Raw genomic sequence first — 27000 nt, forward strand, 5'->3', positions numbered from 1 at the left:
AGGATAAACTAGTTTAATACAGGGGGGAGGATAAACTAGTTTAATACAGGGGGGAAGGATAAACTAGTTTAATACAGGTGGAAGGATAAACTAGTTTAATACAGGGGGTAGGATAAACTAGTTTAATACAGGGGGGAAGGATAAACTAGTTTAATACAGGGGGGAGGATAAATTAGTTTAATTCAGGGGGGAAGAATAAACTACTTTAATACAGGTGGAAGGATAAACTACTTTAATACAGGGGGAAGGATAAACTAGTTTAATACAGGGGGAGGGATAAACTAGTTTAATACAGGGGGAGGGATAAACTAGTTTAATACAGGGGGAGGGATAAACTAGTTTAATACAGGGGGGGATAAACTAGTTTAATACAGGTGGGAAGGATAAACTAGTTTAATACAGGGGGAAGGATAAACTAGTTTAAAACAGGTGGGAAGGATAAACTAGTTTAATACAGATGGGAAGGATAAACTAGTTTAATACAGGTGGGAAGGATAAACTAGTTTAATACAGGGGGAGGGATAAACTAGTTTAATACAGGGGGAGGGATAAACTAGTTTAATACAGGGGGGATAAACTAGTTTAATACAGGTGGGAAGGATAAACTAGTTTAATACAGGGTGAGGGATAAACTAGTTTAATACAGGGGGGGATAAACTAGTTTAATACAGGGGGAGGGATAAACTAGTTTAATACAGGGGGGGATAAACTAGTTTAATACAGGGGGAGGGATAAACTAGTTTAATACAGGGGGGGATAAACTAGTTTAATACAGGTGGGAAGGATAAACTAGTTTAATACAGGGGGGAAGGATAAACTAGTTTAATACAGGGGGGAAGGATAAACTAGTTTAATACAGGGGGGGGGATAAACTAGTTTAATACAGGGGGGGGGATAAACTAGTTTAATACAGGGGGGTATAAACTAGTTTAATACAGGTGGGAAGGATAAACTAGTTTAATTCAGGGGGGAAGGATAAACTAGTTTAATACAGGGGGGGGATAAACTAGTTTAATACAAAGGGGAAGGATAAACTAGTTTAATACAGGGGGAAGGATAAACTAGTTTAATACAGGGGGAGGGATAAACTAGTTTAATACAGGGGGAAGGATAAACTAGTTTAATACAGGGGGGAAGGATAAACTAGTTTAATACAGGGGGGAAGGATAAACTAGTTTAATACAGGGTGAGGATAAACTAGTTTAATACAAGGGGGAAGGATAAACTAGTTTAATACAGGGGGAGGGATAAACTAGTTTAATACAGGAGGAGGGATAAACTAGTTTTATACAGGGGGGAAGGATAAACTAGTTTAATACAGGGGGAGGGATAAACTAGTTTAATACAGGGGGAGGGATAAACTAATTTAATACAGGGGGGGATAAACTAGTTTAATACAGGTGGGAAGGATAAACTAGTTTAATACAGGTGGGAAGGATAAACTAGTTTAATACAGGGGGAGGGATAAACTAGTTTAATACAGGGGGAGGGATAAACTAGTTTAATACAGGTGGGAAGGATAAACTAGTTTAATACAGGGGGAAGGATAAACTAGTTTAAAACAGGTGGGAAGGATAAACTAGTTTAATACAGGTGGGAAGGATAAACTAGTTTAATACAGGGGGAAGGATAAACTAGTTTAAAACAGGTGGGAAGGATAAACTAGTTTAATACAGGTGGGAGGGATAAACTAGTTTAATACAGGGGGGGCTAAACTAGTTTAATACAGGTGGGAAGGATAAACTAGTTTAATACAGGTGGGAAGGATAAACTAGTTTAATACAGGGGGGGGGATAAACTAGTTTAATACAGGGGGGGGGTAAACTAGTTTAATACAGGGGGAGGGATAAACTAGTTTAATACAGGGGGGGATAAACTAGTTTAATACAGGTGGGAAGGATAAACTCGTTTAATACAGGTGGAAGGATAAACTAGTTTAATACAGGGGGTAGGATAAACTAGTTTAATACAGGGGGAAGGATAAACTAGTTTAATACAGGGGGGAGGATAAATTAGTTTAATTCAGGGGGGAAGAATAAACTACTTTAATACAGGTGGAAGGATAAACTACTTTAATACAGGGGGAAGGATAAACTAGTTTAATACAGGGGGAGGGATAAACTAGTTTAATACAGGGGGAGGGATAAACTAGTTTAATACAGGGCAAGGGATAAACTAGTTTAATACAGGGGGGGATAAACTAGTTTAATACAGGTGGGAAGGATAAACTAGTTTAATACAGGGGGAAGGATAAACTAGTTTAAAACAGGTGGGAAGGATAAACTAGTTTAATACAGGTGGGAAGGATAAACTAGTTTAATACAGGTGGGAAGGATAAACTAGTTTAATACAGGGGGAGGGATAAACTAGTTTAATACAGGGGGGATAAACTAGTTTAATACAGGTGGGAAGGATAAACTAGTTTAATACAGGGTGAGGGATAAACTAGTTTAATACAGGGGGGGATAAACTAGTTTAATACAGGGGGAGGGATAAACTAGTTTAATACAGGGGGGGATAAACTAGTTTAATACAGGGGGAGGGATAAACTAGTTTAATACAGGTGGGAAGGATAAACTAGTTTAATACAGGGGGGAAGGATAAACTAGTTTAATACAGGGGGAAGGATAAACTAGTTTAATACAGGGGGAAGGATAAACTAGTTTAATACAGGGGGGAGGGATAAACTAGTTTAATACAGGGGGGAAGGATAAACTAGTTTAATACAGGGGGGAAGGATAAACTAGTTTAATACAGGGGGGAAGATAAACTAGTTTAATACAGGGGGAAGGATAAACTAGTTTAATACAGGGGGAAGGATAAACTAGTTTAATACAGGGGGAAGGATACACTAGTTTAATACAGGGGGAAGGATAAACTAGTTTAATACAGGGGGGAAGGATAAACTAGTTTAATACAGGGGGGTGGATAAACTAGTTTAATACGGGGGGAAGATAAAGGTCATCCTGACCATACACACCACAGGGGGCGTTTCCTTGTTTACATTGGCCCGAGGAGCACGCACTCCGGTGACGTCATGATATTGTGGTGACATCATGGCGACATCATGCCACCGTGGTATCTATGCTACTATCATACAGCTGTGTAAATACAGGGGACACTGATCCACAACTCTACGGGGGGGAACAACAACTAGAAACAGAGAGTACTCACTCTCTCGCAGACACAGTTCCATAAACAACAGCTAGTAAACATTAACACATGCTACCGTATCTCTGTATCCACTCCATCACATGGACGCCACTGATTTGCTTTGGTTGCTGCTTCTCATTGAGAAAGATTATATCAGAAGCGAATGTTTCGTAACGGACAAGAATGGATGGCTGTTACTGGGAAGGACATCAGACGGAACTAAAACAAAAAGGTATGCCGCTGACCAAACCAGTGTGTCTGTCTGTCTGTGAATTCCCATTACAGCAGACAGACAGAGAGACAGAGTAAAGCACTGTGCAACGGGAAAACGGTTTGCAACTAAAAACGAGAGCTTCTCCTGGTCAAATTCAGTTCCTCCACGTTTCTTTCCGCTTGCCTCCGTCTGGTTTTTAGTACTTGCCGAAGGAGAGGACGGCTCATAATAATGGCTGGAATGGAGTCAACGGAATGGAGTCAATGGAAGGGCATCAACCACATGGAAACTCCCGAGTGGCGCAGCGGTCTAAGGCACTGCATCGCAGTGCTAGAGGCATCACTATAGATCCGGGTTCGATCCCGGGATATATCACAAACGGACGCGATCGGGAGTTCCATTGGGGCGGCGCACAATTGCCCCAGCGTCGTCCGGGTTAGGGGAGGGTTTGGCCAGGGGGGCTTTACAAGGAGGCCGTCATTGTAAATAAGAATTTGTTCTTAACTGACTTGTTTAGTTAAATAAAGGTTAAATAAAGGTTAAATAAAAAATATAAAAAGACTCTATTCCAGCCATTTTTATGAGCCGTCCTCCCCCCAGCAGCCTCCCCTGTAGTGAATACACCCCAGAGATTCAGATGAAACTCCTTCAGCTCATTCTCATTCTGTCAACACGTCTACAATAACACCTTCTCCTCAAAAACGTTAAGGGACGTTAAGGGACGTTAAGGGACGCTAAGGGACGTTAAGGGACGTTAAGGGACGCTAAGGGACGTTAAGGGACGCTAAGGGACGTTAAGGGACGTTAAGGGACGTTAAGGGACGCTAAGGGACGTTAAGGGACGTTAAGGGACGTTAAGGGACGCTAAGGGACGTTAAGGGACGCTAAGGGACATTAAGGGACGCTAAGGGACGTTAAGGGACGCTAAGGGACGTTAAGGGACGCTAAGGGACGCTAAGGGACGCTAAGGGACATTAAGGGACGCTAAGGGACGTTAAGGGACGTTAAGGGACGTTAAGGGACGCTAAGGGACGTTAAGGGACGCTAAGGGACGTTAAGGGACGTTAAGGGACGTTAAGGGACGCTAAGGGACGTTAAGGGACGCTAAGGGACGTTAAGGGACGTTAAGGGACGCTAAGGGACATTAAGGGACATTAAGGGACTGCCTGTCCAAATCAGCGCTCTGATCTTTACTAGATTGTAGAATTCTATACTAGCACTCAACGGACTAACGTTCGTTTGACATTGTTTTATTAACCTTTCGACTTGCTCAGAAACACAAGCGGGACAGAACCAAAACCAGTTCTGTGAGACATTGTACAGACCACGGTGTACTGACCACAGATCAGTGTACAGAACACAGTTCTGTGAGACATTGCCAAAATATATTAAATCTGGTTGACTGAAAAGCCTTATCTTACTTTGAAGCAACAATAACATTACATTTGGCATATAAAAAAAAGCTCAAATGTAGTCTGTACTTGAAAATACACACAAAGGTATATATGAAAGTAGTTTAATAAGGAAATAACACATTTTCTTTGGTTGAACTTACCATGGAATTGCTCATTTAAGCTTCAACAAGCACAAATATATCAGTCCATCTACTGAACTTCTTGATCCAAATCAGTCAGGTTTCAAGACTAGTCATTCAACTGAGACTGCTCTTCTCTGTGTCACGGAGGCGCTCCGCACTGCTAAAGCTAACTCTCTCTCCTCTGCTCTCATCCTTCTAGACCTATCGGCTGCCTTTGATACTGTGAACCATCAGATCCTCCTCTCCACCCTCTCCGAGCTGGGCATCTCCGGCGCGGCCCACGCTTGGATTGCGTCCTACCTGACAGGTCGCTCCTACCAGGTGGCGTGGCGAGAATCTGTCTCCGCACCACGTGCTCTCACCACTGGTGTCCCCCAGGGCTCTGTTCTAGGCCCTCTCCTATTCTCGCTATACACCAAGTCACTTGGCTCTGTCATATCCTCACATGGTCTCTCCTATCATTGCTATGCAGACGACACACAATTAATCTTCTCCTTTCCCCCCTCTGATAACCAGGTGGTGAATCGCATCTCTGCATGTCTGGCAGACATATCAGTGTGGATGACGGATCACCACCTCAAGCTGAACCTCGGCAAGACGGAGCTGCTCTTCCTCCCGGGGAAGGACTGCCCGTTCCATGATCTCGCCATCACGGTTGACAACTCCATTGTGTCCTCCTCCCAGAGTGCTAAGAACCTTGGCGTGATCCTGGACAACACCCTGTCGTTCTCAACTAACATCAAGGCGGTGACCCGTTCCTGTAGGTTCATGCTCTACAACATTCGCAGAGTACGACCCTGCCTCACGCAGGAAGCGGCGCAGGTCCTAATCCAGGCACTTGTCATCTCCCGTCTGGATTACTGCAACTCGCTGTTGGCTGGGCTCCCTGCCTGTGCCATTAAACCCCTACAACTCATCCAGAACGCCGCAGCCCGTCTGGTGTTCAACTTTCCCAAGTTCTCTCACGTCACCCCGCTCCTCCGCTCTCTCCACTGGCTTCCAGTTGAAGCTCGCATCCGCTACAAGACCATTGTGCTTGCCTACGGAGCTGTGAGGGGAACGGCACCTCCGTACCTTCAGGCTCTGATCAGGCCCTACACCCAAACAAGGGCACTGCGTTCATCCACCTCTGGCCTGCTCGCCTCCCTACCTCTGAGGAAGTACAGTTCCCGCTCAGCCCAGTCAAAACTGTTCGCTGCTCTGGCACCCCAATGGTGGAACAAACTCCCTCACGACGCCAGGTCAGCGGAGTCAATCACCACCTTCCGGAGACACCTGAAACCCCACCTCTTTAAGGAATACCTAGGATAGGATAAAGTAATCCTTCTAACCCCCCCCCCCCTTAAAAGAGTTAGATGCACTATTGTAAAGTGGTTGTTCCACTGGATATCATAAGGTGAATGCACCAATTTGTAAGTCGCTCTGGATAAGAGCGTCTGCTAAATGACTTAAATGTAATGTAAAATGAACCATAGTAACCTAAAATAATTCAATATTACCATTCACTCCCTGCCAATTTGGCTATGCTACAATACTAACCTCACACTACACTGTTACACTAACCTCACACTACACTGTTATACTAACCTCACACTATACTGTTATACTAACCTCACACTACACTGTTATACTAACCTCACACTACACTGTTATACTAACCTCACACTACACTGCTATACTAACCTCACACTGTTATACTAACCTCACACTGTTATACTAACCTCACACTGTTATACTAACCTCACACTGTTACACTAACCTCACACTACACTGTTACACTAACCTCACACTACACTGTTATACTAAGCTCACACTACACTGTTACACTAACCTCACACTACACTGTTACACTAACCTCACACTGTTATACTAACCTCACACTGTTATACTAACCTCACACTGCACTGTTATACTAATCTCACACTACACTGTTATACTAATCTCACACTACACTGTTATACTAATCTCACACTACACTGTTATACTAACCTCACACTACACTGTTATACTAACCTCACACTACACTGTTATACTAACCTCACACTACACTGTTACACTAACCTCACACTACACTGTTATACTAACCTCACACTACACTGTTATACTAACCTCACACTACACTGTTATACTAACCTCACACTACACTGTTATACTAACCTCACTACACTGTTATACTAACCTCACTACACTGTTATACTAACCTCACTACACTGTTATACTAACCTCACTACACTGTTATACTAACCTCACACTGTTATACTAACCTCACACTGTTATACTAAACTCACACTACACTGTTATACTAACCTCACACTACACTGTTACACTAACCTCACGCTACACTGTTATACTAACCTCACACTACACTGTTACACTAACCTCACACTACACTGTTACACTAACCTCACACTACACTGTTATACTAACCTCACACTACACTGTTATACTAACCTCACACTGTTATACTAACCTCACACTGTTATACTAACCTCACACTGTTATACTAACCTCACACTGTTATACTAACCTCACACTACACTGTTATACTAACCTCACACTGTTATACTAACCTCACACTACACTGTTATACTAACCTCACACTACACTGTTATACTAACCTCACACTGTTATACTAACCTCACACTACACTGTTATACTAACCTCACACTACACTGTTATACTAACCTCACACTACACTGTTATACTAACCTCACACTACACTGTTACACTAACCTCACACTGTTATACTAACCTCACACTGTTATACTAAACTCACTACACTGTTATACTAACCTCACACTACACTGTTATACTAACCTCACACTGTTATACTAACCTCACACTGTTATACTAACCTCACACTACACTGTTATACTAACCTCACACTACACTGTTATACTAACCTCACACTACACTGTTATACTAACCTCACACTACACTGTTATACTAACCTCACACTACACTGTTATACTAACCTCACTACACTGTTATACTAACCTCACTACACTGTTATACTAACCTCACACTGTTATACTAACCTCACACGGTTATACTAACCTCACACTGTTATACTAAACTCACACTACACTGTTACACTAACCTCACACTACACTGTTACACTAACCTCACACTACACTGTTATACTAACCTCACACTACACTGCTACACTAACCTCACACTACACTGTTATACTAACCTCACACTACACTGTTATACTAACCTCACACTGTTATACTAACCTCACACTGTTATACTAACCTCACACTGTTATACTAACCTCACACTGTTATACTAAACTCACACTACACTGTTATACTAACCTCACACTGTTATACTAACCTCACACTGTTATACTAACCTCACTACACTGTTATACTAACCTCACACTACACTGTTATACTAACCTCACACTATTATACTAACCTCACACTACACTGTTATACTAACCTCACACTACACGGTTATACTAACCTCACACTACACTGTTATACTAACCTCACACTGTTATACTAACCTCACACTACACTGTTACACTAACCTCACACTACACTGTTATACTAACCTCACACTACACTGTTACACTAACCTCACACTACACTGTTATACTAACCTCACACTACACTGTTACACTAACCTCACACTACACTGTTACACTAACCTCACACTGTTATACTAACCTCACACTGTTATACTAACCTCACACTGCACTGTTATACTAATCTCACACTACACTGTTATACTAACCTCACACTGTTAGACTAACCTCACACTACACTGTTACACTAACCTCACACTACACTGTTATACTAACCTCACACTGTTATACTAACCTCACACTGTTATACTAACCTCACACTGCACTGTTATACTAACCTCACACTGTTATACTAACCTCACACTGCACTGTTATACTAACCTCACACTACACTACACTGTTATACTAACCTCACACTACACTGTTATACTAACCTCACACTACACTGTTACACTAACCTCACACTACACTACACTGTTATACTAACCTCATACTACACTGTTATACTAACCTCACACTACACTGTTATAATAACCTCACACTACACTGTTATACTAACCTCACACTACACTGTTATACTAACCTCACACTACACTGTTATACTAACCTCACATTGTTATACTAACCTCACACTACACTGTTACACTAACCTCACACTACACTGTTATACTAACCTCACACTGTTATACTAACCTCACACTACACTGTTACACTAACCTCACACTACACTGTTATACTAACCTCACACTACACTGTTATACTAACCTCACACTACACTGTTATACTAACCTCACACTACACTGTTACACTAACCTCACACTACACTGTTATACTACCCTCACACTACACTGTTATACTAACCTCACACTACACTGTTATACTAACCTCACACTACACTGTTACACTAACCTCACACTACACTGTTACACTAACCTCACACTACACTGTTATACTACCCTCACACTACACTGTTATACTAGCCTCACACTACACTGTTATACTAACCTCACACTGTTATACTAACCTCACACTGATATACTAACCTCACACTGTTATACTAACCTCACACTACACTGTTACACTAACCTCACACTACACTGTTACACTAACCTCACACTACACTGTTACACTAACCTCACACTACACTGTTATACTACCCTCACACTACACTGTTATACTAACCTCACACTACACTGTTATACTAACCTCACACTACACTGTTATACTAACCTCACACTGTTATACTAACCTCACACTACACTGTTACACTAACCTCACACTACACTGTTATACTAACCTCACACTGTTATACTAACCTCACACTGTTATACTAACCTCACACTGCACTGTTATACTAACCTCACACTACACTACACTGTTATACTAACCTCACACTACACTGTTATACTAACCTCACACTACACTGTTACACTAACCTCACACTACACTACACTGTTATACTAACCTCATACTACACTGTTATACTAACCTCACACTACACTGTTATACTAACCTCACACTACACTGTTATACTAACCTCACACTACACTGTTATACTAACCTCACACTACACTGTTATACTAACCTCACACTGTTATACTAACCTCACACTACACTGTTACACTAACCTCACACTACACTGTTATACTAACCTCACACTGTTATACTAACCTCACACTACACTGTTACACTAACCTCACACTACACTGTTATACTAACCTCACACTACACTGTTATACTAACCTCACACTACACTGTTATACTAACCTCACACTACACTGTTACACTAACCTCACACTGTTATACTAACCTCACACTACACTGTTATACTAACCTCACACTACACTGTTACACTAACCTCACACTACACTGTTACACTAACCTCACACTACACTGTTATACTAACCTCACACTACACTGTTACACTAACCTCACACTACACTGTTACACTAACCTCACACTACACTGTTATACTACCCTCACACTACACTGTTATACTAACCTCACACTACACTGTTATACTAACCTCACACTACACTGTTACACTAACCTCACACTACACTGTTACACTAACCTCACACTACACTGTTATACTACCCTCACACTACACTGTTATACTAGCCTCACACTACACTGTTATACTAACCTCACACTGTTATACTAACCTCACACTGTTATACTAACCTCACACTGTTATACTAACCTCACACTGTTATACTAACCTCACACTACACTGTTATACTAACCTCACACTACACTGTTACACTAACCTCACACTACACTGTTACACTAACCTCACACTACACTGTTATACTAACCTCACACTACACTGTTACACTAACCTCACACTACACTGTTACACTAACCTCACACTACACTGTTATACTACCCTCACACTACACTGTTATACTAACCTCACACTACACTGTTATACTAACCTCACACTACACTGTTACACTAACCTCACACTACACTGTTACACTAACCTCACACTACACTGTTATACTACCCTCACACTACACTGTTATACTAGCCTCACACTACACTGTTATACTAACCTCACACTGTTATACTAACCTCACACTGTTATACTAACCTCACACTGTTATACTAACCTCACACTGTTATACTAACCCCACACTGTTATACTAACCTCCCACTGTTATACTAACCTCACACTACACTGTTATACTAACCTCACACTACACTGTTACACTAACCTCACACTACACTGTTATACTACCCTCACACTACACTGTTATACTAACCTCACACTACACTGTTATACTAACCTCACACTACACTGTTATACTAACCTCACACTGTTATACTAACCTCACACTACACTGTTACACTAACCTCACACTACACTGTTATACTAACCTCACACTGTTATACTAACCTCACACTGCACTGTTATACTAACCTCACACTGTTATACTAACCTCACACTGCACTGTTATACTAACCTCACACTACACTACACTGTTATACTAACCTCACACTACACTGTTATACTAACCTCACACTACACTGTTACACTAACCTCACACTACACTACACTGTTATACTAACCTCATACTACACTGTTATACTAACCTCACACTACACTGTTATACTAACCTCACACTACACTGTTATACTAACCTCACACTACACTGTTATACTAACCTCACACTACACTGTTATACTAACCTCACACTGTTATACTAACCTCACACTACACTGTTACACTAACCTCACACTACACTGTTATACTAACCTCACACTGTTATACTAACCTCACACTACACTGTTACACTAACCTCACACTACACTGTTATACTAACCTCACACTACACTGTTATACTAACCTCACACTACACTGTTATACTAACCTCACACTACACTGTTACACTAACCTCACACTGTTATACTAACCTCACACTACACTGTTATACTAACTTCACACTGTTATACTAACCTCACACTACACTGTTATACTAACCTCACACTACACTGTTATACTAACCTCACACTACACTGTTACACTAACCTCACACTGTTATACTAACCTCACACTACACTGTTATACTAACCTCACACTTATACTAACCTCACACTACACTGTTATACTAACCTCACACTACACTGTTATACTAACCTCACACTGTTGTACTAACCTCACACTGTTGTACTACCCTCACACTACACTGTTATACTAACCTCACACTACACTGTTATACTAACCTCACACTACACTGTTATACTAACCTCACACTACACTGTTATACTAACCTCACACTACACTGTTACACTAACCTCACACTGTTATACTAACCTCACACTACACTGTTATACTAACTTCACACTGTTATACTAACCTCACACTACACTGTTATACTAACCTCACACTACACTGTTATACTAACCTCACACTACACTGTTACACTAACCTCACACTGTTATACTAACCTCACACTACACTGTTATACTAACCTCACACTTATACTAACCTCACACTACACTGTTATACTAACCTCACACTACACTGTTATACTAACCTCACACTGTTGTACTAACCTCACACTGTTGTACTACCCTCACACTACACTGTTATACTAACCTCACACTACACTGTTATACTAACCTCACACTACACTGTTATACTAACCTCACACTACACTGTTGTACTAACCTCACACTGTTGTACTACCCTCACACTACACTGTTATACTAACCTCACACTACACTGTTATACTAACCTCACACTACACTGTTATACTAACCTCACACTACACTGTTACACTAACCTCACACTGTTATACTAACCTCACACTACACTGTTATACTAACCTCACACTACACTGTTATACTAACCTCACTACACTGTTATACTAACCTCACACTACACTGTTATACTACCCTCACACTACACTGTTACACTAACCTCACACTACAATGTTATACTAACCTCACACTGTTATACTAACCTCACCCTGTTATACTAACCTCACTACACTGTTATACTAACCTCACACTACACTGTTATACTAACCTCACACTACACTGTTATACTAACCTCACACTACACTGTTATACTAACCTCACACTGTTATACTAACCTCACACTGTTATACTAACCTCACTACACTGTTATACTAACCTCACACTACACTGTTATACTAACCTCACACTACACTGTTATACTAACCTCACTACACTGTTATACTAACCTCACACTACACTGTTATACTACCCTCACACTACACTGTTACACTAACCTCACACTACACTGTTATACTAACCTCACACTGTTATACTAACCTCACCCTGTTATACTAACCTCACTACACTGTTATACTAACCTCACACTACACTGTTATACTAACCTCACACTACACTGTTATACTAACCTCACACTGTTATACTAACCTCACACTGTTATACTAACCTCACTACACTGTTATACTAACCTCACTACACTGTTATACTAACCTCACACTACACTGTTATACTAACCTCACACTACACTGTTATACTAACCTCACACTGTTATACTACCCTCACACTACACTGTTATACTAACCTCACACTACACTACACTGTTACACTAATCTCACACTACACTGTTATACTAACCTCACACTACACTGTTATACTAACCTCACACTACACTACACTGTTATACTAACCTCACACTACACTGTTATACTACCCTCACACTACACTGTTATACTAACCTCACACTGTTATACTACCCTCACACTACACTGTTATACTAACCTCACACTACACTGTTATACTAACCTCACACTACACTACACTGTTATACTAACCTCACACTACACTGTTATACTAACCTCACTACACTGTTATACTAACCTCACACTGTTATACTAACCTCACCCTGTTATACTAACCTCACTACACTGTTATACTAACCTCACACTACACTGTTATACTAACCTCACACTACACTGTTATACTAACCTCACACTGTTATACTAACCTCACACTGTTATACTAACCTCACTACACTGTTATACTAACCTCACTACACTGTTATACTAACCTCACACTACACTGTTATACTAACCTCACACTACACTGTTATACTAACCTCACACTGTTATACTACCCTCACACTACACTGTTATACTAACCTCACACTACACTACACTGTTACACTAATCTCACACTACACTGTTATACTAACCTCACACTACACTGTTATACTAACCTCACACTACACTACACTGTTATACTAACCTCACACTACACTGTTATACTACCCTCACACTACACTGTTATACTAACCTCACACTGTTATACTACCCTCACACTACACTGTTATACTAACCTCACACTACACTGTTATACTAACCTCACACTACACTACACTGTTATACTAACCTCACACTACACTGTTATACTAACCTCACTACACTGTTATACTAACCTCACACTACACTGTTATACTACCCTCACACTACACTGTTACACTAACCTCACACTACACTGTTATACTAACCTCACACTGTTATACTAACCTCACCCTGTTATACTAACCTCACTACACTGTTATACTAACCTCACACTACACTGTTATACTAACCTCACACTACACTGTTATACTAACCTCACACTGTTATACTAACCTCACACTGTTATACTAACCTCACTACACTGTTATACTAACCTCACTACACTGTTATACTAACCTCACACTACACTGTTATACTAACCTCACACTACACTGTTATACTAACCTCACACTGTTATACTACCCTCACACTACACTGTTATACTAACCTCACACTACACTACACTGTTACACTAATCTCACACTACACTGTTATACTAACCTCACACTACACTGTTATACTAACCTCACACTACACTACACTGTTATACTAACCTCACACTACACTGTTATACTACCCTCACACTACACTGTTATACTAACCTCACACTGTTATACTACCCTCACACTACACTGTTATACTAACCTCACACTACACTGTTATACTAACCTCACACTACACTACACTGTTACACTAATCTCACACTACACTGTTATACTAACCTCACACTACACTGTTATACTACCCTCACACTACACTGTTATACTACCCTCACACTACACTGTTATACTAACCTCACACTACACTACACTGCACTAGTTAGTAGGTCTACACCGGTTGTTTACGAAGCATGTGACGAATCAAATTGATTTGAAGAACCCATGCTAACAAGCTAATGTTGGCTAGCTACTTCCAGACAAATGAGAGAACACCTCACCTCTGACCATTGTCTCGTCCTAGCAGAGCTGGTTGGGCTGTTTTCGTAATTATCTTTAGGATTAATCACTAACTGTGTTACTGGCAACAGATTGCCAGAGTGAATGATTTACGAACGCAACCTAAAAGCATCGGTACAAACTATCTAACCACCTGTACCTGGGATGTGTGTAGCTATGAGGTATACAGACTGATGACCCTGAGTACTGACCAGGTAGTTGGTGTGTGTGTTCATGTTCTTCACAATGAGAAATGCTATAGATATGTGTTACAAAACAAGACATGAATACCCACATAACTCAGCAAGCTGCATCCTGATGTATACTACTGGATGTATACTACTGGATGTATACTACTGGATGTATACTACTGGATGTATACTACTGGTGTATACTACTGGTGTATACTACTGATGTACACTACTGGATGTACACTACTGGATGTACACTACTGATGTATACTACTGATGTATACTACTGGTGTACACTACTGGTGTACACTACTGGTGTACACTACTGGATGTATACTACTGATGTATACTACTGATGTATACTACTGGTGTATACTACTGGTGTGTACTACTGGTGTATACTACTGGTGTATACTACTGGATGTACACTACTGATGTATACTACTGATGTATACTACTGGATGTATACTACTGATGTATACTACTGGTGTATACTACTGGTGTATACTACTGGTGTGTACTACTGGTGTATACTACTGGTGTGTACTACTGGATGTACACTACTGATGTATACTACTGGTGTATACTACTGGATGTATACTACTGGTGTATACTACTGGATGTACACTACTGATGTATACTACTGGATGTATACTACTGATGTATACTACTGGATGTATACTACTGGTGTATACTACTGGATGTATACTACTGATGTATACTACTGGTGTATACTACTGGTGTATACTACTGGTGTGTACTACTGGTGTATACTACTGGTGTATACTACTGGTGTATACTACTGGATGTACACTACTGATGTACACTACTGGTGTATACTACTGGATGTATACTACTGGTGTATACTACTGGTGTATACTACTGGTGTATACTACTGGATGTACACTACTGATGTATACTACTGATGTATACTACTGGATGTATACTACTGATGTATACTACTGGATGTATACTACTGATGTACACTACTGATGTATACTACTGATGTATACTACTGGTGTGTACTACTGGTGTATACTACTAATGTGTACTACTGGTGTATACTCACTGTGTGATGGTGTTCTGTACACTTTTCTCATTGAGTGTCATTCCAGGGGGCGGATCATTTTGCAAAGCCATTAGTTCCTTTTGTAGCCGTTTCTGTACGGATAGAAAACACACGTTTCAGCTGTAGCTGGAGTACAATAGAGGTGTCATTTTAGTTGAAAACTACTCGTGAAAACATGATGCGACCGATCTGAGATACAATCGGCAAAGATGTCAGTACTTCGCTTGTTAGACAATTAACTAGACAGACTAACAGCTAGCTGGATGTCTCGTAATATCGTCTAACTTGAAGATTAAATCAAAAGTACACTAACCTTGCTTCAAGCTCCTTGCGATAACTCGGTGTTAACACTACAGCTAGTATAGCCTACGCAGTGTTTACCATCCGCTTGATAGCATTTTGACAACTGGTTGGTTGGATATTAACACTTTGAGCTGGATAGGGTTTCGGGAATGCAGAACTAACATCGTTAACCAGCTAATTCACTTAATGAATATCAGACAAGTTTACCCAGCCAGCCACCACTACACATAATGACGTAACTAGACAAACCACCCTAACGTTAGTCTGTTATCCAGTTAGCTAGTTCTGCTACTGGCTGGCATGTCACAACACTCATAACTAGATGTGTTTGCTAACTAGCTGGCAATTTTACAGTAACCTTGTAAATGACAGTCCCCAACTGAGCACATAACGATAGCGAGGTTGCTAACATCGTTGCTAACACCTTCTCGCTAGTTACAAGCACTGGCAGTGCAGTGGTTGCTAAAAGACGGTAGCTATTGATGATGAGCTAACTAGGTAGATGTAGGCGTTGAAGCGACACAGTAAACAAATAAGTACACATAATAATTGTAAAAAAAAAAAAAAAAAATGTGTTAACTGACTTGAAATAACAGCTGAAAAAAAGAGATATCCGAAGAAAATGGATCTCCGTCAGTAGAGTCTTACCTGCATCGACGCCATGATGGAAACCCCCTGCATCAGGACGACGCGACGTCATCAGAGGTATCACATGGGATGGGGGAAGTGTGTTGACAAAACAAAAGAGAAAAAGTGCACTGATTTGCGGTGAGGGCACTGAAAATGTTGTGACAACAATATTGCCCTTCCCAGTACTGTACCCGGAGGACAGAAAATATAACCAAAGATGCCTGAAGGAATCCAGAGCAGCGCATTTAATCGAAAATGTGAATTGGGGTGTCACAGAGGGATTAGACACAGCCCGCACTGTGTTGAAAAAAGCTATCTGAATAGCAATGACCTCTAGTAGTGTCAGTGAAATAAAGGGCCCTTTCAAACTGTTTCTAAGATTCCACAGATTTTCCTGGAGATAATCATAACCAATTTTATGTGTGGAACAGTGAAGAGCATTGATGGTTGTAACAACAGGCTGTTGAATGCCAGCCTACCAACACGATAATCATACCTCAGTCAGCACACAGAGGGATTTTTTTTAGCACAATTTCCCAGATATGGTTATTTTTCATTCTGAACATAGATTTTTCTGGATGAACCAGTGTGTTCGCTGTGAATATTCTCTTCACTTCACGGGGCCCTTTGTGCTGTGTTCTGTGCCCAACAATGTTTGTACCATGTTTTGTGCTGCTACCATGTTGTGCTGCTGCCATGTTGTTGTCATGTTGTGTTGCTACCATGCTGTGTTGTCATGTGTTTTGCTGCCATGCTATGTTGTCGTCTTAGGTCTCTCTTTATGTAGTGTTGTGTTGTCTCTCTTGTCATGATGTATGTTTTGACCTATATTTTAATTTTATTTATTTGTATTTTTAATCCCAGCCCCCATGGAAACGCAGGAGGCGTTTCACCTTTTGGTAGGCCGTCATTATAAATAAGAATTTGTTCTTAATTAACCGACTTGCCTAGTTAAATAAAGGTTAAATGAAAATATACGGTCAGTCCCCTTGCCTTCAGAAAGTATTCATACACCTTTATGTATTCCACATTTTGCAGTGTTACAGCCAATTCAAAATGGATTAAATAGACACACAATAGCCCATAATCACAAAGTGAACACGTTTTTTGACATTTCCGCACATTTTGGGAAAATTAAATAGAGAAATATCTAATTTACATACATTACCAGTCAAAGGTTGGACACACCTACTCATTCAAGGGTTTTTCTTTATTTTTTTACTATTTTCTACATTGTAGAATAATAGCGAAGACATCAAAACTATGAAATAACACATAAGGAATCATGTTGTAACCAAAAAAGTGTTAAACAAATCAAAATATATTTTATATTTGAGATTCTTCAAAGTAGCCACCCTTTGCCTTGATGACAGTTTTGCATACTCTTGGCATTCTCTCAACCAGCTTCATGAGATAGTCGCCTGGAATGCATTTCAATTAAAAGTTCATTTGTGGAATGTCTTTCCTTCTTGTTGCATTTGAGCCAATCAGTTGTGTTGTGACAAGGTAGGGCTGGTATACAGAAGATAGCCCTATTTGGGAAAAACACAAATATACATTATGGCAAGAACTGCTCAAATAAGCAAAGAGAAACGACAGGCTATCATTACTTTAAGACATGAAGGTCCATAAATACGGAACATTTCAAGAACTTTTCAAGTTTCTTCAAGTGCAGTTGCTACAAAACCATCAAGTGCTATGATGAAACTGGCTCTCATGAGGACCGCCACAGGAAATGAAGACCCAGAGTTACCTCTGCTGCAGAGGATAAGTTCATTAGGGTCACCAGCCTCAGAAATTGCAGGCCAAATAAATGCTTCACAGACACATCTCAACATCAACTGTTCAGAGGAGACTAAGTGAACCAGGCCTTCATGTTTGAATTGCTGCAAAGAAACCACTACTAAAGGACACCAATAAGAAGAAGGGACTTGCGTGGGCCAAGAAACACAAGCAATCAATCAATCAAATGTATTTATAAAGCCCTTCTTACATCAGCTGATATATTAAAGTGCTGTACAGCAACCCAGCCTAAAACCCCAAACAGCAAGCAATGCAGGTGTAGAAGCACGGTGGCTAGGAAAACACCCTAGAAAGGCCAGAATCTAGGAAGAAACCTAGAGAGGAACCAGGCTATGAGGGGTGGCCAGTCCTCTTCTGGCTGTGCCGGGTGGAGATTATAACAGAACATGGCCAAGATGTTCAAATGTTCATAAATGACCAGCATGGTCAAATAATAATAATCACAGTGGTTGTAGAGGGTGCAACAGGTCAGCACCTCAGCAGTAAATGTCAGTTGGCTTTTCATAGCCGATCATTCAGTGTATGTCAACCGCTCCTGCTGTCTCTAGAGAGTTGAAAACAACAGGTCTGGGACAGGTAGCACGTCCGGTGAACAGGGCAGGGTTCCATAGCCGCAGGCAGAACAGTTGAAACTGGAGCAGCACCACAGCCAGGTGGACTGGGGACAGCAAGTAGTGGACATTAGACCGGTGGCAATCGGTCTGATGAGTCCACATTTCAGATTTTTGGTTCCAACCGCTGTGTCTTTTGAGACGCAGAGCAGGTGAACAGATGATCTCCACTTGTGTGGTTCCCACCGTGACGCATGGAGTAGGAGGTGTGATGGTGCTTTGCTAGTGACACAGTCGATGATGTATTTAGAATTCAAGGCACACTTAACCAGCCTGGTTACCACACCATTCTGCAGCGATACGCCATCCCATCTGGTTTGCGCTTAGTGGGACTATCATTTGTTTTTCAACAGGACAATGACCCAACACACCTCCAGGCTGTGTAAGGGCTATTTGACCAAGAAGGAGAGTGATGGAGTGCTGCATCAGATGACCTGGCCTCCACAATCACCCGAACTCAACCCAATTGAGATGGTTTAGGATGAGTTGGACCACAGAGTGAAGGAAAAGCTGACAAGAAGTATTCAGCATATGTGGGAACTCCTTCAAGACTGTTGGAGAAGCATTCCAGGTGAAGCTGGTTGAGAGAATGCCAAGAGTGTGCAAAGCTGTCATCAAGGCAAAGGGTGGCTACTTTGAAAAATGTAAAATATATTTTGATCTGTTTAACACTTTTTTAGTTAATACATGATTCCATATGTGTTATTTCATAGTTTTGATGTGTTCACTATTATTCTACAATGTAGAAAATAGTAAAAAATAAAGAAAAACCCTTGGATGAGTAGGTGTGTCCAACCTTTTCACTGGTACTGTAAGTATCCACACCCCTGAGGCAATTCTTTGTAGAAGCACCTTAGGCATGGATTACAGCTCTAAGAGCTTTCCACACCTGTATTGTGCAACATTTGCCCGTTATTTCATGAAAATTCTTCAAGCTCTGTCAAATTGGTTGTTGATTTTTGCTAGACAATAGTTTTCAAGTCTTGCCATAGATATTCAAGTAGATTTAAGTCAAAACTGTAACTCGGCCACTGAGGAACGTTCTTCCTGGTAAGCAACTCCGGTGTAGATTTTTGCCTTGTGTTTTAGGTTATTGTCCTGCTGAAAGGTGAATTCATCTCCCAGTGTCTGGTGGAAAGCAGACTGAACCAGGTTTTTCTCTAGGATTGTTCCTGTGCTTAGCTCCATTTTGTTTATTTTTTATGCCTGTAAAACTCCCCAGTCCTTAACAATTATAAGCATACCCATAACGTGATGCAGCCACCACTATTCTTGAAAATATGGAGAGTGGTACTCAGTAATGTGTTGGATTTGCCCCAAACATAAACATTTGTTTTAAGGACAAAAAGGTAATTGCTTTGCCAATTTTTTTGACAGTATTACTGTAGTGACTTGATGCAAACAGGATGCATGTTTTGAAATCTTTTTTTATTCTGTACAGGTTTCCTCCTTTTCCCTCTGTCAACTAAGTTAGTATTATGGAGTAACTACAATGTTGTTGATCCATCCTCAGTTTTCTCCTATCACAGCCATTAAACTCTGTAACTGTTTTAAAGTCAACATTGGCCTTATGGTGAAATCCCTGAACGATTTCCTTCCTCTATGGCAACTGAGTTAGAAAGGATGTCTGTGTCTTTATAGTGACTGGGTGTATTGATACACCATCCAAAGTGTAATTAATAACTTCACCATGCTCAAAGGGATATTCGATGTGTACTTTTTTTTTTTTTTTTACCCATCTACCAATAGGTGCCCTTCTTTGCAAGGCATTGGAAAACCTCCCTGGTCTTTGTGGTTGAATATGTGTTTGAAATTCACGGCACGACTGAGGGACCTTACAAATAATTATATGTGTGGGGGTACAGATATGAGGTAGTCATTCAAAACTCATGTTAAACAATATTATTGTACAATGACATTATGTACATGCAACTTATGCGACTTGTTAAAGCACATTTTTACTCCTGAACTTAATTAGGTTTGCCATAACAAAGGAGTTGAATACTTATTAACTCGAGACATTTCATTTAGAATTAATCAGTCAAATTTATTCCAAATCAAATCCAAATTTTGTTGGTCGCATACGCATATTTAGCAGATGTTATTGCGGGTGTAGAAAAAATGCTTGTGTTCCACTTTGACTTCATGGGGGTGATGTGTGTAGGCCAGTGACAAACAAAAAAAATCTAAATTTAATCTATTTTATATTCAGGCTGTTACACAACATAATGTGGAAAAGGTCGAGGAGTGTGAATAATTTCTGAAGGCACTGTATGCCTGAAGTGTTTTTGCAGAGACGCCTTGATAATCTGACTCCCAACATTGTCGAGGACCTTTTAAGGTCATAAGCACAGCCTCTCCTCTGATGAGAAAGAGCCAGGAGAGCTGGTCGGATGTCTTAAGAGGCTTCAGTGAAATTAGTGCAGGGATATAACACTTTTCCCTTCTCCTATGAGGGAGAACATTACTACAACGTTGAACAGTGTCTTCTCCCATGGAGGCATAGGAGGACCGGCTCATTGTAATGGCTGAAATGGAATATATGGACCGGTATCAAAGACATCAAACACACAGAAATTCCGTTCCAGCAATTTCAATGAACCCATCCTCCTATAGATCCTCTCACCAGCCTCCACTGGTCTTCTCTGTGATGTAACAAAGAGATGTGATCCATTGTCATTATATTACTTTGTCAATGGATTCATCAGACGTAAAGGTAGCTGACTGTATTAGTCTGCCTCGATAGATGAGGTTTTATGTTGGCAGATACTCATTGGCCCGTATTTATCTAGTGTCTCAGAGAAGCAGTGCTGATCTGGGATCAGGTCCACCCTGCCCATGGCATTTTATTATCTAAGGTTTTATGTTGGCAGATAACTGAGTCTACACTTTACTGGAGCCGTGTGACATGAAATCATGAACCCGTCTATGGATTGGTAGGCTAATCCAGTTACCGTCACACTAGTATAACCCTATGAACACGTTATCAGGAACAGATAACTGAACTCCCAAACACCTTCATATTAGGTAAGACGATTCTGCCAGGCTTTTGTCCACTAGAACCTAAATGGAAATATATGCACTGAAACGGGGGAAGGACTATCCGAGCATTTCTTATAAGAAACTCATTTTCATTGCAAAACATTATGACATGGTTTGCTAGTGTGCACTAATGAATATAAACCAGGCTAACAGACCTTCAATATCTATTCTAATTCAATGTAAAGCTGTAAACACTAAACGTAAAAGGGAGCCATTCGGCACCAAAACACTCAGGCGAACTTTATTGTTATGGGGAGGTAAAAGGAATGATTGTGTACAACGGGGGTAGCCACTTTGTCACATTCTGGAGCAGCCATATCAGTTTATTAGATTAAGATTCAAGTCTTTACTACCAGAATGTGTACAAAGCCTGGTGCAAAAAAACATTTTACACAGCATACTGACATAACTTACTCATTCACTTTTGTTTTATATCTGAAGCAACATGGCAAACAAGTTAAATAGTCAAAGAAAAATGTTTCACTCTGCTACATTTCTTTTGAAGTTTTTAACAATCCAAGAAGTTTGCAGCCATGAGTAGTTCCAGGGCAATCTCCGGGGCGATGGGGAACTCTGGGATTTCTGTGGAACTGTTGGTGTAGCGGACCTTGTAGGTGAAGTACATGCACACCTTGGACAAGACATGGGAAGGGATCTCTCTGAAGTTCACTTCGTTGGTTTCATTCTCTGCAAACTGACCTGGAGAGAGAAAAAAAAAGGGAGAAGTGACACATTAGTATGATGTAAATCCAACACATTGTCCTGAATGTCTGCTTACCTGGCCCACTCAACCAATCAGAATGAGTTTAGATAGGTTTCTCATCTAGCTCCTGTTTTTGTAGTGTGAGCCAGCTCATCTAGCTCCTGTTTTTGTAGTGTGAGGCAGCTTGATGTACATCCCCTGGACAGGACACTAGTCTATAACAGGGCCTTACCCCTAATCTATCTCCTTAATGCTGAGTGCCAAGCAGAGACGCACCGGTTCCCATTTTAAAAGACTTTGGTATGACTCGGTCAGGGATCAAACTCCCAACCTTCCAATCTCAGAGCAGACACTAACCACTAGGCCACTGAGTTGGTAGACCAGCACCAGGCACAATCTTTGCTAAATCAAACACTGCTTACCCGGTCCACTCAACATGGCTTTGATGGTCCCTGAAGTCAAGGCGTGTTCCCTCTTCACTATGAACTCATGGCCATCAGAAGAGATCAGCTTCACATACATGGCATCTGGGCCCTCACAGCCACCGTAGGTCTTCTCTTCACCATCTAAATGAGGGGCAGAGGCAAAAATAAGACTGCTGAAACTGGGGTGGCAGCGTAGCCTAGTGGTTAGAGCGTTGTACTAGTTACCGAAAGGTTGCAATATCAAATCCCCGAGCTGACAAGGTAAAAAAAAAAAAAACTGTCATTCTGCCCCTGAACAAGGCAGTTAACCCACTGTTCCCCGATAGGCTGTCATTGTAAATAAGAATGTGTTCTTAACTGACATGCCTAGTTAAATAAAGGTTCAAAAAAATATAGCAATTTTTATTATATTGACCAGACACTCAAGTGGCCGCTCCAATGTGTTAGAAAGACATTTAGAAAGACATTTCAAAAAAAAAAAAAAAATGGAAGGCAAGAGCAAATCAAATTTGATTAGTCCATACAAATACAACAGGTAGACCTTACAGTGAAATGCTTACTTACAAGCCCTTAACCAACAATGCAGTTTAAAAAACACAAATAAGAAATAGTTCAAACATATAATTAAACAGCAGCAGTAAAATAAAAATAGCGAGAGGGGCATGCAAATAATCTGGGTAGCCATTTGATTAGATGTTCAGGAGTTTTATGGCTTGGGGGTAGAAGCGGTATTGGACCTAGACTTGGCGCTCCGGTACCGCTTGCCGTGCGGTAGCAGAGAGAAAAGTCTATGACTAGGGTGGCTGGAGTCTTTGACAATTCTTAGGGACATCTTCTGACACCGCCTGGTAGAGGTCCTGGATGGCCGGGATGTCAAGAGTCCCACATATCAGTACAACTTTTATTTGAGCAAATAACCATTTAGACACTCCTTGACCTCCATACAAAAAAAACGATACCGTTACCTGCTGGAGAATATAGATTTTGGGCCCAGTTATCCCTCTCGCCTTGAACTCTTATGCTAGTAATTATTTTCTCTACAAGTAGCCATTTTTCATTCATTATCTTCACAACAAACATTGAAACATGTCAAATGAACAATTCCACTCACCCATTTTGTCTTCAAATTCGAAACTCTTGTCCCTGAAAACAGACGACTTTTGTTAAAGTCACTATGGCCACACTTCAAAATGTCTAATTGCAGGTGGCTAGCTAAATACCGTTAGCTGGCTAATTAACAAACATTGTAGCATTTAATTTGGTAGCGAAACTCGTTACATATTTTACATGGCATCCCTCAAATACTTGAAACCCCGAACCAGAGACGCGCCCATGATCTAGCCCCGACCCGTAAAAGAACAGCTGAAGCACCAAGCTAACAGAAGGTAATAGCTATGTTAGCTAGCAGGCAGCAAAAGTAGCTTGTTAGCTAGCTAGCTAACCAACCAGTCGTTGCCTTCCAGTTGGACAAACAATCAAGGTACCAAAAATACAGCTAAATAATCCGATGACAAATACATATTAGAATATAGTGACTTACGCAATATTAGTGATATAGTGTCATAAAAAAGATCATTATGTTCATTACCACACAATAGTTGAGGTTTCGGCTAGCAAGATATTTTGACACAGGAAACGGTTCCGCTAAATAGTGTTGCGCGTCTGTAATCCAATAGGTAATACAAGTTCCCGCTTACATTAGTTCCTGTCTGACATTTGTCAAAGGTTGACATAAGTAAATCTAATCTGGTGGTGGAATTTATCAAATATTTTCAAGGTTTAATAGAAGTGCATTTAACAAAACAAAAAAGTATAGGGTTTCCTAACTTTTTCATCTTGATTTTCAAGATATCTGTTGCATGGTGTTGCGATGTAGAATGGGGCGACACCGCAGCTCTGTGGAAAAAATAAGTATTGCAAAAACGTCATAGAACAACAACAAAAGCAGCAACACTGCAAAGGAAGCAGTATAGTAGATGTTTCCATACGGTTAGAATAATTATCCTTCATTTGGGCCATCGATATGTTTTATCCAAGTTTGTTTAATTTCAACATTCCCTATTATGTCATAATTTTACAAAACTGCTGCATTGCATAATAGGATTGTTAACCCTACTGTCTCTCCAGGGGGCGCCTTAGACTGCTGCTCCATTCAGAAGGCTTGGTGTCCATCCTAAATGGCACCCTATTCCCTACACAGAGCACTATGCCCTATGGGTCCTGGTCAAAAGTAGTGCACTATAAAGGGAATAGGGTGCCATTTTAGGACCTACTTTTGGTCTGGCTAGGCTAACACGCTAATGCAACGCTGGCACTGCTGTTCAGGCCTGTCAGCCCTAGTCCTGACAGGGGACAGCAACTGCTGGCAGACAGACACACACCCCCACAGCCCCCTGCCCTACCACAGGCCCTATCAATATAGACCTGAGAGAGAGAGAGAGAGAGAGAGAGAGAGAGAGAGAGAGAGAGAGAGAGAGAGAGAGAGAGAGAGAGAGAGAGAGAGAGAGAGAGAGAGAGAGAGAGAGAGAGAGAGAGAGAGAGAGAGAGAGAGAGAGAGAGAGAGAGAGAGAGAGAGAGAGAGAGCGAAGACATAGAGAGAGAGAGAGAGGGTGGTGGTGGTGAATGTGTGTATGAAATCTGGATCTAGGCTTATATCAGTGTTGTTTTCTGTATTTGAACTGATGATTTATTTATACTTGTCAGACCAATAGAGCACTTTGAATTGTCAATGTGTGTGTTGGCTGAGAGAGAGAAGCAATGAGAAAGAGAGAGAGGGTAGAGAGACAAAGAGAGTGAGACAGAGAGAGAGAGTAGAGACAGAGAGAGAGGGAGAGGTAGAGCGAGAGAGAGAGTAGAGACAGAGCGAGAGGGAGAGGTAGAGCGAGAGAGAGAGTAGAGACAGAGCGAGAGGGAGAGGTAGAGAGAGAGAGGGAGAGGTGGAGAGAGAGAGAGGGAGAGAGAGAGAGTGTGAGAGAGAGGGTAGAGAGACAGAGAGGGTAGAGA

At 40.9% G+C, this 27000-nt stretch overlaps 3 protein-coding genes across 8 annotated transcripts in view; 1 reads left to right on the forward strand and 2 right to left on the reverse strand.

The window, feature by feature from the left end:
* The window catches only part of LOC139531679 (probable ubiquitin-conjugating enzyme E2 W-B), a 49111-nt gene extending 31558 nt beyond the window's left edge, over positions 1 to 17553 (reverse strand). The window contains exons 1-2 of one of the 3 annotated variants that reach the window (XM_071328349.1): positions 17432 to 17553; positions 16481 to 16572 (exon numbers count right to left, since the gene is read on the reverse strand). In XM_071328349.1, coding sequence (XP_071184450.1) covers positions 16481 to 16572; positions 17432 to 17464 — 125 coding nt within the window. In that variant the 5' untranslated portion in view covers positions 17465 to 17553. The other 2 variants (XM_071328350.1, XM_071328351.1) reach the window with 2 other exon arrangements.
* sgk3 (serum/glucocorticoid regulated kinase family member 3) overlaps positions 1 to 27000 on the forward strand; it is a 1016194-nt gene that overhangs the window by 528216 nt on the left and 460978 nt on the right. The gene's annotated exons all lie outside the window — the stretch shown is intronic.
* LOC139531680 (elongin-C) lies at positions 23095 to 26165 on the reverse strand. 3 transcript variants are annotated; one of them, XM_071328352.1, is made up of 5 exons: positions 26114 to 26165; positions 25825 to 25893; positions 25109 to 25140; positions 23995 to 24138; positions 23095 to 23568 (listed from the first exon to the last, which is right to left on the reverse strand). In XM_071328352.1, the coding sequence occupies exons 2-5, from the start codon at positions 25830 to 25832 to the stop codon at positions 23378 to 23380; spliced, it is 375 nt and encodes a 124-aa protein (XP_071184453.1). In that variant the 5' UTR covers positions 25833 to 25893; positions 26114 to 26165; the 3' UTR covers positions 23095 to 23377. The 3 variants fall into 3 exon arrangements, with proteins under 3 accessions (XP_071184453.1, XP_071184454.1, XP_071184455.1); XM_071328353.1 differs by lacking the exon at positions 26114 to 26165 and having other exon boundaries at positions 25586 to 25879; XM_071328354.1 differs by lacking the exons at positions 25825 to 25893; positions 26114 to 26165 and adding an exon at positions 25538 to 25668.

This window comes from Salvelinus alpinus, chromosome 10 (genome assembly GCF_045679555.1).
Source record: "Salvelinus alpinus chromosome 10, SLU_Salpinus.1, whole genome shotgun sequence".
In the NCBI taxonomy this organism is placed as follows: domain Eukaryota; kingdom Metazoa; phylum Chordata; class Actinopteri; order Salmoniformes; family Salmonidae; genus Salvelinus; species Salvelinus alpinus.